Raw genomic sequence first — 12916 nt, 5'->3', positions numbered from 1 at the left:
ATGTGGCAGAAGGTAATAAAACAATGTTGGAGGAAATCTAAAAAGGCCACTGTGACTGGAACCCAGAGAATGTGTAAGCTTTACACATTCTGGTGGAGCATAGTATAAGCAAGACTGAAAAGGTCAGCAGAAGCCACATCTTACAGAACTCTGTAAGTCTCTGGGCATGAGACAGGATTTCTCTGAGAGAAGACATCTGGACTCCTGGTGTGTTTCATCATTGGCCTTGGTCTTAGCATCCCTGTGTATCAGCTTCATTTGTCAACTGAGCTGAGGCCTTTTTGGACTTTATTCCCTGATCAGGGGACTGTATAACCTCAGCTCTTGGCTTCTGTCTCTCTGTAGTACCATGGACAGCGGCCTGCCTTTTATTCTGGTGGGATTCTTTCTGCCAGACAGACTTTGAAGCAAACTGTGGGGCCTGATACAAGTCTGTCTCCCTTGTTGCTGCTCTGGCTTCCATCCACAAGTGTACATATCAAGTTGAGACTGGCATTTGGTGTAAAAGGAGAGCATTCCAGTGACACCTCCAGCACATTGGCCCACATGTGCCAGGGCAGCCTCCTCCTTCCCATAATAAGTGCTGCCTTGGTGGGTTTTCGAAGGCCTGGTGCTTTGCTTGTGAGGATGCTGACCCTCCGTATCTGTCCTACCTAGGGATTTATGAGATGAGGGATTTCCCTCTACATGAGGAAAGCCCTTTGGACTTCATGTTGTCAGGGCAGAGGGCAAGAATGCAACTAGGTAGGCTTCTGGGGCTTTTTGAGCTTCCTCAGAGCAGTATAGCATAGTAGTTAGGAATGCTTAATAGTTAGCTTAGTAGTTCGACTCTGGAGTTAGATTCACTGGATTTGAATCCAGTTTTTTCTCCTAAAATCTGTGTGACCTTGACAAGTTGTTAACATCTTCTGACCCTCCCATTTCTTCATCGGTTAATGGAGATAATAATAACATCTATCTTGTAAGGTTGTTGTGGGTATTAAATGAGATCATAGTGTTGATTTCTTAGCCAAGTACCTGGCACAGGGAGAAAGCTTAATAAATAGTAGCTATTATTATCTGTAACATTTCCCCATCCCCCTGTTCTTCTAATCTTGTTGCCTGGATCCCGTTCTTTCCTAAGAAAACCACAAGCTAAACGATTTACAGTATCCAGGCCTGGCATCTTGACCTATTATTGACCTATGATGGATTTTCTGCATTAAAAAAAAAACTATGCCTAGAGAATGCTGCTAAGTCACAATGAATTAAAGTAAAATCCATAAACATTTATTGAACACTTACTATGTGTACTGGAATGCCATTTGAATAAAACTCCATCCCTGGTATTATGGTTCTTGTAATCTGAAGCTTAGATGTATCAGCTAGAGTTCAAGCAAAAAGCAAAACTCTTGCAGGAGCACTGTATGTGTGTGTGCTCTTTGCATGTGTGTGTCTGTCTGTCCATCTGTCTACAGAGAGAGGGAAAGGCAGGAGAGGAGGGAGAAGGAGAGAGACTGACTTACTCTAATGAACTAGACTTGCAGTTGTGAGGCTGGCCAAGCAAGTCAGGGTCTGTTAGGCACTTAGTCAGAAATGGAAAATCACAAGTAAGCTGGAAGAGCACAGGATGATTTGAAGCTTGTCCACACATGGCAGTCAGGAAGAGAGAGCCTCTTCCTCAGGGAGGGCCTAAGCTTTCCTTTATAGGTCTTCAACTTGATTAATTCAGGCCCACCAAAGAGAATCTTCCTTTGGTTAACTTGAAGTCAACCTGTGGGGGCCTTTAATCACATCTGTAGAATTGCAGATTCCCTTACAGAAACACCTGGATTTGTGTTTGATTGAATAAGTGAAAGGAGAAGATGTGTGTGTGATACATGCTTCCTCTCTTCTGTCCTTCAACTTTCCTGAGCCCATGTTACCCCACCATAACCAGAGACATCCTAGTAAGGGAACTCTTAAGGATTCAGCCTAACCAAGTTAACATATCACAAAACCAGCAAAGCAAGTATATGGACAGAGGAAGACAGACATGTCAACATACTAGGGAAGATGAGACTAACAATTTTTGGAGCCTGTATTAAGCACCAGGTATAATCTACACATCATCCTTTGTAGTTGTCTGCCTTTTTGTAGATGAGTTAACAAATTTAAAGGCTTTCATGATTATGTAACTAGTCCAGACTTGGAGATTCAGTCTTTCATACTCCATACTCCAGTAAAATATACCCTATCACACCATCTCAAATTACTCAATTGATTATAATAATATGTATTAAGTGTTAGGTGTATTCAAGGTGCTATGGTTACACAAGAAAGGGAGAATCATGAAAGAAATTTGGCTAGAATGAGTCATAAAGAAAGTAACATCTGAACTGACCTTTGAAGAAAATACTGGTGTTTCCTAATGGTGGAATTCAAGCTCTCTGTCACACGAATAAAATAGGAAAGAGTCTGTGGTTATGAGATTTTCAAGTGCCCTCCCCCAACCCAAATCATGAATTTCATCTCAGCCCTGTGTCTTCTGTAGCTCAGGACATACTTAAAGCAGTAACTAATATGGCACCATATGTCTCTTTGTCGGTCTCTCATATTGAGCCTAGCAATTGGCAAACCCTCCATAAATATTTGCACATTGGCTTTTTTTAAGCTCTTAAAAGAAGAATATCCCTTGGAGTCCTCTTCAGAGATTGCCAGTGTCTTATCATCAAGTAACACATCCGTTCAGCTAATAAGATCTGGATGCTTTGTAATCAGTACTTAATATCCAAAGATTTCATTCAGACTTTGGAAAGGGGGAAAAAGCCCTCAAAGCAATTCATGTCTCCTAAAAGGAAATCCAACTCTAATGCGGGTAGTTCTCAGGGCCAAGATAGGCTGTTCTCCACCTTCAGTATTGGCAGACTCTAAGTACAGCTACATGAAAAACTTACTGCTCCTGAACATGGGTGTCTTTCCCAGGCGAACGTAGATTTCCAGCCTGGCCTGCTGAAAGGCTTCCTTTTTGGCTTTCCTGCCCTTGATTGGCAGGGCTTAGAAAGAAAACAAAACAAAACAAAAAATATTGTCAGAATCGGCACTGATAAAGACAAGTGTACAAGGATATCACCTTTAAAAGCCCACAAAACTGAAACATATAAAGCTATCTGGGGAAAACTAGATGCTTTTTTTTTTTTTTTTTTTTTTTTGAGAGAGAGAGTGAGAGATGGGATTATCCAGGCTACCATAAAGCCTTTAATAATTGTCTCGTGAAATTATTTCATAATCACAATTCTCAGAGGTTATCGAGGTAAATAGGATTATACCCATTCAAAGGCTAAAAAATCGAAACCCAGAGAGAGAAAATGACTTGCCCACATTTTCCAAGCAAAACAGACTTGGAATCAGAATTGAATCCCAATCTCCTGACCCAGTTTTGTTACAATCATGATATTTATCACAGTATTTTTTTTAAGATTTTATTTATTCATGATAGAGAGAGGCAGAGACACAGGCAGAGGGAGAAGCAGGCTCCATGCCGGGAGCCCGATGCAGGACTCAGGATCACGCCCTGGGCCAAAGACAGGCACTGAACCGCTGAGCCACCAGGGATCCCTATTTATCACAGTATTATCTTGAACTTTACCCATGTTGATGAGGCTCCTGGTCTCTCAACTCTCTCATAGGTGGTTCTAACACAAGGAAACTATTTTTTTTTTGTTTATTGTTTAAAAATAAGCACTTATCGTGGAGATATATAGAATCATCTGTAATCTCCCCACCTAGTTTTGGTGTATATACAGGGGAATAGCATCACCATTTTAACATCGCGCTAGCTAATTGAACTATAAGGACTCAGAAAAGTAAATAAATAATAAAAGGGGAAAAAATCTTAACTCTATTTATCCAGAAAGCCTTCTCCTGTTCAGTCCAGGATATACACACACATATATCATTTCTCTCTCTCATCGCTGCTTTATTTTTCTGCTTAGCAGTTATTACCATCTAGTCTATTATATATTATATTTATCTGCCATGCTTAGTGACCATATGCCCTGCTAGGATATAGGCTCCACAGATCAGGAGGATTTTTGGTCCGTTTTGGTCATGACTGTATCCCCTGTACCCAGAAAAGTACTAGCAGGTTCTTTGTTAACATTTGTGGATTTACATGGAGGAATGAATGAACCAATGGTAAAGGTAAATCACCCTTTGTAAGCTAGAGTTACTAAAGGGTGACTTACATGCTGACCCTCCAACTAATCCCTGTAAGGTATTAACCATATTTCCTTCCATTCTCTATTGTCTTTCCCTCTCTCTCATTTTTTACATGATTCTGGTCAGACTGTATATATATTTTGTATTTTACTGGCTGTATATAGATAGAAAGAAGTGAAAATACCTTGTCTTTTTCTGTCCTGTAAGACAACATGATCAAAAGAAATTGTAAAAATGTTAACTAATAATTGAAAATCCCTATCCTCACCCAGACAGAACCATTACTAACATTTAGTAATTTGCCTTTTAGCTCATCATTTTCAGAGTGTAAGTTTTAAATGACATTGTGATCATGCTATAGATACAATATTTCATGGTTTTTAATGGACTTGGAATTTCCATTTCAGAAACAATTTATTGAGGTAGATCAAATTTTAATCATTTCCCTATTTCTTTATACACAGGTTATTGTCAATCTCTTTTATCACATTGCAGTAGACTTTTTTTTTTCATAGAAAGCTTTTTCTAAATTGGAGATTAGGGAAATGACTTTTGAATGGCTCCTGTGCTACCCCTTAGCATCCTGCCATTACCCTCTCCATTCCCTCACCCCACTGGTGATGTAATTTATGGCTCTGGCTTCTTATTTGTTTGAAGCCAATCCCTTAAGGGGTGACCTCCCAGTGTCTTCAATTATTATTTTAAATGATGCCTTAGGCCCTGCCTGGCACAGTGATGCCCTCACCTTCCCTCCTTCTGCCTTCCAAGCATGGAGCTCAGCTGCCAAACTAACTGTGCCCCCTCCTGTCCTCAAAGCTGCCTCCAGAGTCCCAACAGAGAAGCAAATTAACCCCTTTTGTTAGTAGAGGTAATTTGTCTGGGCTCAGCATTAATAAGGAATGCCATAAGCAGTTGGGGTCAGGAAGAACAGATCTGTCAAGCCCCAGGGTTAATTTAATAGCAATCTGTTGGCTGTCTGCCTTGTATATTAGCCGTGAATCCAGTGCTATGTTTTGCTTTTGCCATTTAGTTCTTTGGGACAACAGGGAAAGAATTTGGATAGAGAGCTCTAAAGCATAGGGAGGAGAAAATTGACTGTCAAAATGCATCATTCTGTTTTCAAGATAATACAGGGAGCCATTCACTGGTTATCTCTCTTCTCTTTTCCTCCTGACATGAAGGGCAAAACCACATATGCTGAAGGTGTGCATCTCCCTTTAGAACAGAGTCAGAGGAGAGGACTGGGTTTCTGGATGATGTAGATGTGAAATACCCTGTCCCATCATCCCCATAAGCCATTGAATTTTTAGTTATTAGTCTCAGTCTCGTCCCAAATGTTCTTAGAACTCAGCAAATCCTCCATCGGTTAACAGTTCAAGAAATTCCGTATGTTTCTGTTCCAGTTCGTGGTTCAAAAAAGAGAAAAGTAATTATCACATCCTAGGATGCAGAAATCCTGAGATGCTATGTCCAAATTCTGATTTCAAAAAATGCAGCCACCAGGGTGGTCGGTGAATTAAAAGAACAGAGGCTGCCCTCTCAGATTAGCCAGAGGTTGTTTCGAGAGAGCCAGAATGACTGCACTCAGAATGGCTGTCTCTGGAAGGGCCTTTCCTCAGGGGAGGGAGAGTAGCATGTGGTCAAGAACCCAGGCTCTGAAGCCAGACAGACTGGGTTGGAATCCCAGCTCCTCCTCTTCCTAGTCCTGTGACCTTGATGAATTCACCTCAGTTACTGCTTCTTCCACTGGAGAATAGGCCTGTTCATAGTATTGATCGCATAGGGCTGAGATGAAGGTCAAATGGGACAATGTGTGGCACTTGGTAAACATGAACTATTGGTTATTATTCTCTTGTCCTTCGCAGTTATTAAAGAGAGGATTTGAATCATCTCTGAACCGCGTAGAGTCAGACATACTAGTCAAAGGGGTGATGCTTGAGGATGAGAGATGATGGGGAGGCTCAAAAAAGTCCAGCTTGGGGGTGAGAGGGAGGGAGCATGGATCCAGGGGAAGCAGCCCTCAGCAGATTCTGTGCGCACATCCCCGTGATGCTGTTCTAGATGCTGGGCGATGTTCCTTCCTGCTTTCATAGATATCTTTAAGCACTTCATTTTCACACATTCTGACTTTGGGGCTTTATTTTTAGGTAAGAAAGAAATAGTAGATGCGGCACCTCCCCCTCCCACACAGCAAAGATCCTTTCCAGTTAAGCTTGTTTTTAGAGCTCTACTGGTAGAGGTTGAGAAAGCTGACACCAGATTTTCTTGCCCTATTTTAGGAAAAGAGAAACATGCTCACTGGCACGGTAGGGTATGGAAGCTCTTTCTGGAGGGCGATGAGATCTGACGGCAGCTGAACACTAACCTCTGCTCACCCCATCCCGTGGTGTGGACACCAAGCCCAGGGTATAGGTCAGGGAGCTGGAGAGAACATCAGAGGTGCAGCTTGGAACATCCTAGGGGACACAGCCTCCTGCCCCCCAGCATGTGGTGCTAACTGCAATCATATTTATAACTCGGGCAGCAGTTGAGTTGAAAGGTAGTATTTTGTGAATCCAGGGGACCTACATGCTCTGCAGACCCAAGTGATATTTGCATCTGAGTTTGGTGGGGCAAATTGTAGTAAAATGCAGTGTTAGTTCAGTCTCAGACTAATTTTGGAAAGCCACGACAGGACTTATAACAGATCATTGAAGGGGAAAGAGGCAAAACCAAGTACAGAGCCATTATTGCACCAGATTGTGTGCTGGAGCTTAGGTGGTGTGTGGTAACAGATGCTTATGTTGATGCTGGTATGACTAAAAATACAAGCACATTTATTTGTACCATATATATACTCTTTTTTTTAAAGATTTTATTTATTTATTCATGAGAGGCAGAGACATAGAGGGAGAAGCAGGCTCCCTGCGGGGAGCCCGCTGTGAGACTGGATCCCAGGACCCCAGGATCACGACCTGAACCACTGAGCCACCCAGGTGCCCCCCTTATGTATACTCTAAAAAGAGGGGGACTGTGTTACTAACTTTATGAAACATCCATCCCCACCTAATAACAGAGTCTGTGTTAAGTTACTTCTTGTTGAATCATTGCACTGTTTCCCCAAATGGGATATACAAGCTCCTGGCACAGACGTAAACATTTTTATTTTAATTGGTATGCATTTATTTCATGCATATTATTTAAAATGTAACCAGCTCGTTAAACCCACAGTTTTATGAATAGTGGGTTACAGCTTAGACAAGGCTAGGAAACAGAGTTGATTTAAGCCGACCAGAAGGACAATGTTAAGCGAATACCACCTATTGATATATACATGGGGCCCAATCAGAAAGCTGGCTCAAAAGTGATGAAGTCTTGGGAAAGTGGGAATCACTTTGGTCAGCTTTCCTGTGTAACAGCACCCACATCACGAGGCCCGTTTCTTTGCAGGAAGTTTCGGGTCCTCAGCATCACAGCCTCAGACAGGTGCTTCCTACCCTGCACGCAGGTCCCCCAAACTCCAGGGTAGCACAGACTCGTTCCCTCCCACATGCCAGACATCCTCCTGAAAGTCCTTACATCCACTGAGGCATCTCCACAATTAAAAGGCCAAATGATCCGTTTCAGTAATTAAGGACGAGGTCTTTGAAAATGGAGGTATAATCATTCTTGATCAGAAAGGAAAATACTGAGGAAGAAAAAACAGATGATAAAACAAAGGTCTATTCCATGGGAGGCTGAAACTGTCCCACCATCCAACTGGAGGGCTTTTTTTCTGGTGCTTAAACTCCCACCCAAGCTCTTAAGGCAAATCACAGCTTATGGAAGCTTGAGGTCCTCCGTAGTGTCTTCGATGAGAGACATTTTGCATAATTACTCAAAAGCACAAGTTTGGCCCCTGGGAGGAAATCCTGGTGCTGCTTCTCCAGCCTTGTGACACAGGGCAGGCCCCCATCTCCATCCCTGGAGGGAATAAGAAAAGGACAGGTTACAGAGCTGTTCTAAGGATTAACTGCACTAAAGTACTGATCTGCTTTGCAAACAATGGGCCTATGGTCAGTGCTCACAAAATGGTAGCAGCAGCTATTCTTACTCTCACCAGCGTGTTATTAAAGAAGATCTCAGGGATTTCGTGGAAGAGGATTCACAATCTACTGTGGGTATCATTTATCAGCCTAATCGGGGGAAAGTTTCAAGTGAACTGAATCATTTAGTTGGAATGGGGCTAGCTTCTTCACCACTGTTGTCTCTGTGGCTTGGCACATTTTAGCCTGAATGCATGAGCAGACAACTTTGATGGGCGATGAGACGGGTTCCCTATGTGGTGGAGGATGAAATACTCAAAAGAGGCCAGGGAGACCTGAGTTCTAATGATGCCTCAGACCTGGGCATCCCTCGGCCTCATCTGCCAAGACCAGTAAGCCCTGCCTCATTTGCTTGCAAGGTTACCGTGAAGATTCCCTGTGTGTGGTAGATGCTCACAGGTTACCCTTAAACTAGGCAGTGCCGCTACTCATCACCCCTGAGCTTCTGCCCCCGGTCCTGGTCCCGTCCTTGACTCACCTGTGCCAGATATCGTCGACATTAAGCCGGCCAACATGGAGGAGCTCACGGAGGTGATCACAGCAGCCGAGTTCCACCCGCATCACTGCAACAGCTTCGTGTACAGCAGCAGCAAAGGGACAATCCGGCTGTGTGACATGAGGGCGTCGGCCTTGTGTGACAGGCACAGCAAATGTGAGTAGCAAGCTGTGCACAGTGGATGGGGTGATGGGGTGGGCAGGCCAGGCCCCTGACCTGCAGGAGGAGGAGGGGAGAACCTAGAGGATTTGGATCTCCTTCCCCACCTGACATCCCCTGGCAGCAAAGTCCAGGTGTTGGCCTGACTCAGAATCCGTGCCACATCTGGTGTGTGGGTACATAGGAACCCTCATGTTCAATTCCACAAGTGTTCGCTTAAGGCATGTAATCCAGAGGTGAATGAGACCCTGTCACATCACATTGTGGCATGATCCGAATTGTGTTTTAACATCACTCTTGCTGCCATAGAGAGAATGAATCTGCAGAGTTCCCTGAAGGGAGACCAGTTAGGGGATCATTGCAATGTGCTGGCAGGCGATCTGGGGATGAGTGTGGCCTGGACAGGGGTGCTGGTGTGCCAGTGGAGAGGGGCTGGCGGGTTCTGGACAGATCTTGGTGGTAACAGGGCCTCCTGGACTGTGTGAGAGGCTGAGAGTATACAGGCAATCACAAATGGCAACTGGAAATGGTGACTAAGTTAATAAAGCTCTCCTGCATGTTTAAGAGTTGCTAGACCACATCTTAAAAGTTCTCTTCGCCAGAAAAAGAACTTGTAACTCTGTGTGGGAATGAATGTTAACTAGGCTTATTGGTGATTATTTTGTGGTATATACATATATCAAATCATTATGTTGTATATTTGAAACTTATATAATGTCATATTTCAATTATATGTCAATTAGAAAAAAAAAAAAAAAAAAGCACCTGTAGGAAGTGGTTAGTACCCTCCTGGAGAGGTGGTGGCTTTGGGACCAGAACTTTAGAAATGCCCGTGGCCGTAGTGTGCACTAGAGAAAAGCTTCAGAGGAAGAGGATGGGTTAAATAAAGAGCAACTGGACTCACCAGCCACAGTCATGATGGTTTTCTAGGCATTGTTGGAGAGAAGTAGCTCCCAACTAGTGGGGACTGAGTGCTTAAAAGCCAAAGGCTCCACGAGCTCCCTGAGCAGGTGAAGCCTGCTGGCCCCAACAGTGAGTACTGGGGTAGACCAGGAGGGCCTAGCTGTGGTGGAGGAAGGGAGCCCAGTAGCAGCCCACCCTCTCCCGTGGGCTCAGCCAGGTCCACCAGCACAAACAAAACAGTAGGTGAGACCTGAGACCCTGGGGAAGTGCCAACCATAACAGATGTTCTTTGAAGTCTTACTTCTCCATCTTAAGATTTTGCATGGATTTTGCATTTTACTCCCATAAAATGTCTATTTTCAGTTTAATTAAATAATTACATTTCTACCCTACTCCCAGATTTCAAGCAAAATTGGTGTTCCCAAAAGAGAGTGTTTATCCTATGGCTTTCTGCACTGCCTGGTGCATCACCATCTCCTCCTCCTCCTACTCCTCCTCAGATATGTACATGTGCCCCAGTTTGAGAAAAACAGTCCCTAACATGTGGAGAGTAATTTGAGATCGTTTGGCTGGAGAATAGAGTGATAGAATTTATGGTTTATGGAAGATTAACACAGTGGCAGTGAGAAGAAAGAAAGGAGAAGTAGAAAATATTGCTTTGGTCTCAAGACAAAGGACATTCAGGATGGAAATCAGAAGGAAGAGAAGAGGAAAAGGGACATTTGTTTTTTAAATAACTACGGTGACGTAAGCAGTATCAGAGGTTGGCCTTCATCGCGCGTAGATACTCATTGCTCACCACCCTTCCCCTCCAGAACACAAACCCTCTGAGGATAAGCACTAAATCTGTTCTGCTCACACCACATTGCCAATGCCTGGCACATAAGTAGGTGCTCAGTAAATACTTGTTCAATAAATGCATGAATGCCTGAAGGTTGACATAAGTGGCATGTGAAACAGGGACTGGTGAGAGCCACAGTGGGGCAGAGTCAAGGCTTGGGGGTCAGTTGGGGAGCTGCTCTGTGTGGGGTGCCCTGAGCAGCCTGAAGTGGGGGGGCAGGTTTCTCTGGTGAGTGAAGCCAGAACTGGCTGGTAGGTCCCCTGACCAAGGTGGATGCTGGAGGTGGCGCGAGGAACTCCAGTGTGCTCACAGCCCTGGGTGGCAGACCCAGGTACTGAAGAATAAAGCTCACTGGGAGGTTTGATGAACCCGGAGCTCGGGGTGGGAAAAGGAACTCCCAGAACCAGAAAGGTTTGGAGCAGAAGCTTTGGAATTGGAACTGCGCTCTGACCTTCAGTTCTGTGTGACCTCGGGCAAGTTATTTAATCCTTTTGAGCCCCAAGTTCCTCCCCTGAAAGTAAAATTCATCGGAACGGCTTCATCGGGCCGACTGTTCACTGGAAGGAGATGCCAACGTGTGCCTAAGAACCTGGTGTCTGCTGGACACACAGGGGACAGTAAGTGGCAGCAGTAGTTCCCACAGAAGACCTGAACTCCGCCAAACCGGGCCTGCAGCTGGGGTGCAGTGCTACAGCCTTAACTCTTTTCCCATGACATGAAGCCCCATTATTCATTTGTTTTAGTTGTTTTTGTTGAGCACATACTAATACATCAGGTACTTTGCCAGGCGGAGGACATACCTGGTTTCCTCCGCATGGAGCATCCTATCTCTGTCAGTGAGGGTTCTGCAGACAAGCAGAACCAATAGGAGGTGGATGGATAGACAGACAGACATATACATGTGTGCATATGAGAGAGAGATTTATTAGAAGTATTTGGCTCATGGAATTACAGAGGCCAACAAGTCCCAAGATCCACAGTGGTGCAGCAGGAGCCCCACAGAGCCAATGGTATATTTGCAGTCCAAGTCCAAGACCTCAGACCCAGGAGAGCTAATGGTATAATTTTAATCCAAAGGCCAGCAGGCTCATGATCCGGGAAGAGCCAGTATTTTCAGTTCAAGTATGAATCCAGGGGGAAATAAAAATGAACGTCCCAGCTCAAAGCGGTCCGGCGAAAGAATTTCTTCTTATTTGGGGAGGGTTGGCCTTTTGTTCTGTTCAGACCTTTGACTGATTGGATGAGCCCCACCCACATTTGGGAGGGCAATCTGCTTCACTCAGTCTATCAATTTAAATGTTCAAGTCATCCAGACACACTTTCAGAGAAACACCTAGAATAATGCTTGACCAAATATCTAGGCACCCCACGGCCCAGGCAGGTTGAAGAAAGAAAGACCCATTCATCAGGGAATGGCAAACAGGACATTGCAACCGTAATAAGGTAGGAGAGGCTCATGGTGCTGCGAGGGAGTGCGACAAGGAGCCTGCCCCCCAGGCGGTCACCTCCGAGCTGTGACCTGACCCTCGACAAGAGACCCAGGAAGAGTCATGGGGCCCACACCCCCAGGTGCCCCCCAGGGGCCTGGGTCACACAGCCCTAGAGAGGCAGAGCCTGGGGACGGTCCCCAGGAAGGCCCCAAGGGCCACCCCCCCGCCCCCCCAGCCCTGCCTCCCACGCTCCATCCCCACCCCGGCCACAGCGCTGCTCTGAATTGCCAGTGCCAGCCTCCTAATCTAATTAAGAAGCGAACAAAATGCATTTTCCTGACTCGTCCGAAGTGCCCACCTTCTTCGATGCACATCCCCCTTTGTTCGGTGGCGGCGGCGGCGGCCCTGGCTCCTGCCGGCTTGGGAAACGGGCTCGCTCTGACCTCTCGCCTGACATTTCATATTGATTTTCTCCATCCTCCTCAAACGCCAGCCTTCGGTGGGCGACGGCGCAGCCGAGGTGTGTGAACAGAATTGAGACAGTTCATCAGAGTTCAAGATGAAAAGCAACATTGGCTTTCGGAGATGAGCTCTGAGAAGGAGAGTATTTAATAACCGTCGGCGTTTAATCAAAATGCCGAGCAGAGCCGTGTGATCGGGGCTGCATATATTAATTTCCATATGTCCCTCACTCTGCATACTCAGCAGGGGTTGGAAGGGATGATGCTCTCCTTCATCTCTCTATTTTTTTTTCCTATCCCTTCTGGCAGCAGTGACAAGGGTTGCGTTCGCAGTTTGAGATTTTAATGCCTAGAACAATAGCAGTTGGCTGTGCTGCACCGTG

The 12916-nt window shown here is 45.0% G+C and overlaps 1 protein-coding gene across 16 annotated transcripts in view; it reads left to right on the top strand.

Annotated features, from left to right (window-relative positions):
* The window catches only part of PPP2R2B (protein phosphatase 2 regulatory subunit Bbeta), a 439287-nt gene that overhangs the window by 391758 nt on the left and 34613 nt on the right, over positions 1–12916 (top strand). For all 16 annotated transcript variants that reach the window (XM_072826368.1, XM_072826371.1, XM_072826380.1 and 13 more), the window contains one exon: positions 8731–8895. In XM_072826368.1, the coding sequence (XP_072682469.1) occupies positions 8731–8895 (165 nt within the window). The remainder of the gene's footprint in view (positions 1–8730; positions 8896–12916) is intronic.

This window comes from Canis lupus, chromosome 5 (assembly GCF_048164855.1).
Source record: "Canis lupus baileyi chromosome 5, mCanLup2.hap1, whole genome shotgun sequence".
NCBI classification, from domain to species: domain Eukaryota; kingdom Metazoa; phylum Chordata; class Mammalia; order Carnivora; family Canidae; genus Canis; species Canis lupus.
This window is presented reverse-complemented; position numbering and strand designations above follow the sequence as displayed.